Source organism: Coturnix japonica, chromosome 2 (assembly GCF_054131305.1).
Source record: "Coturnix japonica strain WE chromosome 2, WE-NBRP24, whole genome shotgun sequence".
Lineage (NCBI taxonomy): Eukaryota > Metazoa > Chordata > Aves > Galliformes > Phasianidae > Coturnix > Coturnix japonica.
The window spans coordinates 58,584,274-58,590,659 of record NC_140664.1 but is presented as its reverse complement, the minus strand read 5'-3'; the positions used below and the strand labels follow the sequence as shown (position 1 = coordinate 58,590,659).

Below are 6,386 nucleotides of genomic sequence, written 5' to 3'. Positions count from 1 at the left end.
CTACAAGCATACCGCTACCGTCTTTATTTCATATTAGAACGCTCTGAGAGCCTAGTGCAGCGCCACGCAAAGCCAAACGCAGCTGTCAAAAGTCCACAGAGACCACAACCAGAAGCGCCCAACACCCTCCAAATCTCAGGGGGCGGCCCCGGCCGCCAGCGCCCCGCCCCGCCCCGCGCCAGACGCAGGAAGGAGGGTGGCCGTGGCGCACGTCGCGCGCGGTGACGTCACTACGCTCTGCTGTAGTACGACGTGGCCTTTTCTGTTGGAGTGACTGGTAATGGCTGGCTGGCGTTTTTCCTGCCGCAGTGTGAAGGGATGGGTTCTGAGTGGTTGGGTGTGTCTCCGCTGGGTGAAGGGTGCTCGGGTGCTGTTTTTCGGTGCTCTGGGTTGGCCTCGGCTTGGGGGATGTGAGGGCGAGAGGGGGGTAGGGCCCGAGGTTTCGGCTCGAAGTCTGCCGTGACGGGGAGCGGCCGTGTCGCGTCGCATCGCATACTGTTGTGCTGGTAGCCCCCAAAGCTTCGAGTACTTCCTTACAGAGTTTGGTCACAACCTAGCCCGGGGAGTACTGGGTTAGAAGATTTGACGGGAGAGGCCCTGTCAGAGAGAATTTGCTGGCATTAAGCACAAAGCCGAACGGACTGAAGCCTTGCTGGTGGCAGTAGTTGCGAGCAGATACTTATTCTGAGGATGAGATTAGGCAGTGTTATTTCTTTAATTCTCAGCAGTCCTCCAGCAGCTTTAGGCTTAAGAATTTAAGTTCTACACTCTCCAGTTCAAGAGAGATAGGGAACTACTGGAGAGGGTCCAGTGGAGGACCTTAAAGATGATTAGGAGCCTGGAGCATCTCCTGTTTGAAGAAAGGCTGTGAGACCTGGGTCTTCAGTCTGGCAGGCTATCAGTGATAGGACAAGGGACAATGGGTACAGATTGGAACATGGAAAATTATGTATGAACATAAGGAAAAGCTTTACTGTGGTAGTTTCAGAGGACTGGAACAGGCTGCCCAGGGAGGCTGTGGGGTCTTCTTGTCTGGAGATTTTCAAAACTGATCTGGATGCTTTTCTGTGTAACCTGCTGTAGAGACCCTGCTTTAGCAGGGTGGTAGGACTAGATGATCTCCAGGGTTCCTTAACAATCCCTGCAATTCTGTGATTTTTGTGAAGTGGGCAGTCTCTCTCTGTTTTGTAGCCTTCAACTATCTTCTTAGAAAAAAATTTCTGAGAAAGTACAGGATGCAAACTGGAACTCTTGTTTTCCTTTAGTACACTCAGAGGCGCAGCTTTTAATATTTACGTATATATATTTTTGTAGGCCATGGTAGGTTCTTATGTTAATGTATACCTGTAGAAGGTAATTCCTCTTTGCAGAAATTAATGTCTAGTTAGATTGGCTTTTCAGTCATCTCAAGCCTACTCAAATTTTATAGTTAACTGCTGTTTATATTTCTGAAATGAAAAAAATATCATTATGTGTGGCACCATGTATGCTAAATCTATCTGTCTTTACAGGCAATCATGGATCAGGTAATGCAGTTCGTGGAACCCAGCCGTCAGTTTGTTAAAGACTCCATACGACTGGTTAAAAGATGCACTAAGCCTGACAGGAAAGGTATAGTGCCTGATAAGGCAGAATACAATGCTTATTTCATTATCTGTATTGCTTTGCATCTTCCTGTGTGCTACTGATTTTGATTCATTTGTTAGTGTTTCTTGGATTTCATTGTGTGGTGCAAACTTGAGTAGCATGAATAAATTTTCATTCTGGTTAGAATAAATCTGTCATTTTTTGATGTGTTGTCTTGCATGTGACAGCAGCATTAAAACGCCTTATAAAATAGGCTGAGTAGCTGAAATTAGCCATTCTGAGATGGGCAGATAATATTTTCACTGATCAGGTAAACTGATGTGAGAAGAACTTGTGTAGACTTTTCTCCAGAAAATTAAGCTACAGTAGTCAAATCTGCAGTCAGTTTGAGGAAAATTCTGAAGGAAATTTTGCTTGTTATGTGATCTTGGAGGAAATAGTTTATTATAGGATACTCTAGATAGGGTTGCCTTTTGCACTGCTGATTCAGTGCTTCATGATCTTCAGCGAGTACCTGACTGAGACAGGAAGAACTTTGTTGCTGGAAATACAGAAGGAGAGTTTTGGCATGTCTGTAAGGCATTGTAGAGAGGATATAACTATGAGTAAGATGTCAGTGGTGGTTCTTACAGATAGTAGTTAGGATGAGATCAGTATGGAACCTCATTGATTTTTTAATTGGCAGGGTATTTAGGAGCTGCAGACCTCCTTAGCCCACCTCATGGTTCATGTCTTAAAATAACTGGAAGCAGCACTTAAGTGCTGTGATGTAGGTTACTTAAGTAGGTGTCATCTTGTAACAAACCTAACTGTAGCTTTTCCGTGTTTGGTTATGGATTGGGAATTATTTGTAGGACTTGTAGCAGTATGAAGGGATGGTGATGAAATAAATATGCCATTAATTGTTGCAGGTTCTGGATATATCAAATTCTGATTACTACTTAAACAAAAAAATCTTCTCTATGATTTGTGGAGAATAGCATTTTGTCTCTTAAAATATTATCTGCCTTCCAAAGTAACATCTTTGTTTCTCAACTTTATTGCTTTTTTGTGCTTGAACTGCTTCTTAACACACTACTGTTTCCTGAAGATTAACCTCCTATAAAGAACCAGGGCAAACATCTCCTGTGTGCCATACGTGAGGCTTTCTAGACTGGATTTTATTTTTGTATTTCCAGAATTCCAGAAGATTGCAATGGCAACAGCAATAGGCTTTGCAATAATGGGATTTATTGGCTTCTTTGTCAAATTGATCCATATCCCAATCAACAACATTATTGTGTAAGTAAATACAAAACTTTTTTTTTGCCAGGTTTTTCATCCATTGTTAGTAAGCCATTACAGAATTCATGTTGCTTTAAACTCTCACATTTTATTTTATATAAAAAATAATGTATTTTATATTTAAAATATTTTTTTATTTTAAAGTTTTTAATTTTTTTTAAATTTTTTATTTATACTTTATTTTTATTTTAAATTCTAGATTTTAATATAATATGACAGGTTTTTGTGAATATTCAAAGAACTTGATCATGAAATAGATCATTAATTTTGGGTTTGCATCTTAGCATGATGCAAAATATTAGATACTTAGTTTATCTTCTTTCAAGTATCTGCTTTGAAACTGAATGCTAAATATTTTATTTCAAGTTCTGCAGTGTATGCATATAGAACAACCACCTTATTTAGATTTTGCATACTGAAACGGTTTCTGGTTTATAATATGAGTATCCAAAATAAATTGCAGGAGGGTAAGATAGAGAGTTTGGTGGTTTTGGAAGATGGCAGTGCACAGAACAAAGATGATACTCTTTAATTTACTAGGTGACTGGTTCAGTTAGAACTCTTTGCTTTCTGTCTAAGTGCATTCCATAAAATACACTTTGGGATGGATGCTGCAGCATAAACAATTGGCAGCAAATGTATGCACGTGTTAATGGCACTAGTTAAAACTTTTTTTATTTTCCAGAGATGAGGTAATCCTTCTAAAAGTGTGATTTCTAGCCTATGTGGAATGGGTAAAATTCTATTCTGTGACTATGAAACATGGCTAACTTACGCCTCTAAGAGATGTCCTCTAAGCAAAGTTAAATGTTTTAAAATAGGAGAAAAGCTAAAATGGTAGCAGTGTTCTTCCTAACAAGGCAATGCTGGGAGTTGAAATTAGACTTCAGGTGGGATCACTTGATGTTTGATTGGTTGAAACTGATTACTCTGCTTTCCCAACAGAGGCGGCTGACTGCTCATCATGAAGAATGAGACACTGTGACATTCGCTGCAAAAAATTTCGTGAGCGTGTAACTTGTTTGCTATTAAACAGTTTCGAGTTTGCAAACTCATTTTGGGTTTTCAAATGTTCTTGACAACTTCCAAAGGGTACACAGTCATATCTGTCTACATTGCAGCTTTCTTCATTTTTTAAATAGTAGAGTGATTCTTGTTACTTCTTTCTACTGTAATAGAGTAACTCTTGAGACATCCCTAGTCCCTCCACCTGTTTAAAGCCAGGTCAGTTCTGTACTTGTGCAGAGTCGTTTGGTCAGTCCATCCCTCTGCTGAATGGGCAAGAGCTGCACTTTTGCTCCTGCAGGTGCTGATGTGATGTGGGTAGAACTGACAGTGATGGCAGCCAACTCCCTGCCAACATAAAAGTAGCCCTTAGGGAGCAGCACAAACAGGGTGTTTTTGGCAGAAGGGTGTGCTTGGCAGTTCATGTGGGACAGGGAGGGTCCTCTCATTTCTTCCCCTCTTCTGTCTCCCCTCCTTTGAGAACTCTAGGTTGCTGCTGCCTCTTATAATTATCATGGTGGGCACCATTTGCAGTGACTGGGCCAAGGCAGCAACCCAGACCCCAGAAGGGGACACAGCCTCTCTGGGCTCTTGTAGGCACATCACCAAGGGGTGATGTGGCAATCCAGACTGTTGACTGTGGGGAGCTCAAGAATCTGGACATACCACTGGATCCACAGGGAGGATGAGGCCGTCACTGGGTGCAAGTGTGCCCTGCTTGAGTAGATGGCCAGGCTGCAGCAAGAAATCAGCAGCCTGAGGGGCTTCTGGGAATCTGAGGGGGACAGATAAGGGCAGAATGGCAGCACCCCTCTGTCTCACTCCAATTTATAGGAGGGAGGCAAGGTTCTTTGATATATGTATACCCAGCATGAGATTAAGAAGCAACGGTTCAAATGTTGGTCCAACCAGTTTATTACAAGTCCTAGCCGTTTAGGAGATGGGGAAGGGAAGGTAAGGTGTCACGGATTATCTAGATTTACCTATGCCCGTGACAAGGGACAGCTGCCCCGTAGGGCCCTGGCCCGGGAAGGGAGGGAAAAAGGGGAATGGGATAAAAACAGCAGCAATCTAAGAAGGAAAACTTATTTTACTAAGTATGATATAGGAATACAAGATAACACAATATGATATAATATAATTAAGGGTAATAAATCGAACAAAACAGAGTGAGAGAGTTCCCGACAACCAAGAGGCCTACTGTAACTCTAGGCAAAACGGTTGGATGGCTCCCACACGCTCCCCCCTGGCTGCCAGAAGTCCAGCCTGGGAGTGAGATTATATAGTGTCGCGGTCCCATGACTTATCCCTGACCGTAATGTTCTCTCAGATATGTAGTCTTCTGTGAACTGCACATTCGGTAAAATTAACCATGCTTTACATGATGTTATGATGTGGAATACTGATAGCAAAATTACAAAACCATGACATTCCACCCCTTATTCTACATTATTACATCATGGTTAATATATATACATATATACACATATGTAAAACTATGATAGCTAAATAGTACAATTTAAATGTAACATAACTAAATGTATAATTATAATAACTAAAATACACTATGCATGCAAATACATATATAGATACATAGAATTATTGACTGCATTCCCCCAGCAGTAGGTGATAGGAAAGGTAGGAAATATAAGCAAGGAGTCTCAGTAGAGAGCAAAAGAAATAGTCACCACCCTGGGTCCAGCAAAGTACACAGTAGGTCCGTTGATCTAGGGAACTCGTCTGATCACCGCAGGGAATGGAAGAAAGCCAGGAAGCTCCAGAGCAAGCCGGCCTCGAGTTCTTCCAAAGGGGTTTTCCTCTCAGGGAATTCTCCATCAGAGGTGTCTTTGGGAGTTTGTCTCCAAAGTCCCTAGTTTAGTGAGGGCCTTTTATCCCCCATTTCTGTGGTTTTTTTTTTCTTCTTCTTTTCTCTCAGTTTAGTGTGACATACCTGGCCCAACAGGTAAGCCAAGGAGTGGTGCCTTCACTGCCATGCACAAGCATTATCACCTTTTGCTGTGGTCAGTTCCTCCAAGCTACACCCCAGAAAAAGGCTGTTTGTCCTGCTTCTGCTTATCTTTGCAATCATAAGCAGAGGTACTGTGGCACGGTGACACTAACCAGTCACCCTCCTAGATAGTTAGCAGTTGCCAGTCAGAGTCTTATCATCAGAGAGGCCTCACAAAGCAAGCTTTAAGACAAAAAAGAAGAACAGTTTTGTCTTTCACAACCTCCTAAGTCCCTGCAAGGGGAAGTAGCCAGTCCTGCTGATGACCTGCCAGATGGAGGGCTTGACAACCCACAAGAGGAAAGGGGCTGAACCCTCATCTCTGCTCAGAGCAGAAAGAGGCATCTGCCCCCGACACCCATAGTGCCACCAACTCCTGCAGTGTCTGTGGGTAATAGATTTGAGGCTCTTGCACTGGAAAGGGATGAAGGTCTGGAAAGCGGCTGGAACCCAGCCCCTGAGAAGCACATTGAGAATGCAGGGACTAACAGGCATAGGGAGC

At 42.6% G+C, this 6,386-nt stretch overlaps 1 protein-coding gene across 3 annotated transcripts; it reads left to right on the top strand.

The window, feature by feature from the left end:
- Window positions 1–220: 220 nt before the first annotated feature.
- On the top strand, window positions 221–3,926 carry SEC61G (SEC61 translocon subunit gamma). 3 transcript variants are annotated; one of them, XM_015854900.3, is made up of 4 exons: window positions 221–277; window positions 1,512–1,611; window positions 2,766–2,868; window positions 3,817–3,926. In XM_015854900.3, exons 2-4 carry the CDS (start codon window positions 1,518–1,520, stop codon window positions 3,824–3,826), a joined length of 207 nt encoding a protein of 68 aa, XP_015710386.1. In that variant the 5' UTR covers window positions 221–277; window positions 1,512–1,517; the 3' UTR covers window positions 3,827–3,926. The 3 variants fall into 3 exon arrangements, with proteins under 3 accessions (XP_015710386.1, XP_015710385.1, XP_085395977.1); XM_015854899.3 differs by having other exon boundaries at window positions 221–337; XM_085539851.1 differs by lacking the exon at window positions 3,817–3,926 and having other exon boundaries at window positions 221–337; window positions 2,766–2,872.
- Window positions 3,927–6,386: the final 2,460 nt, after the last annotated feature.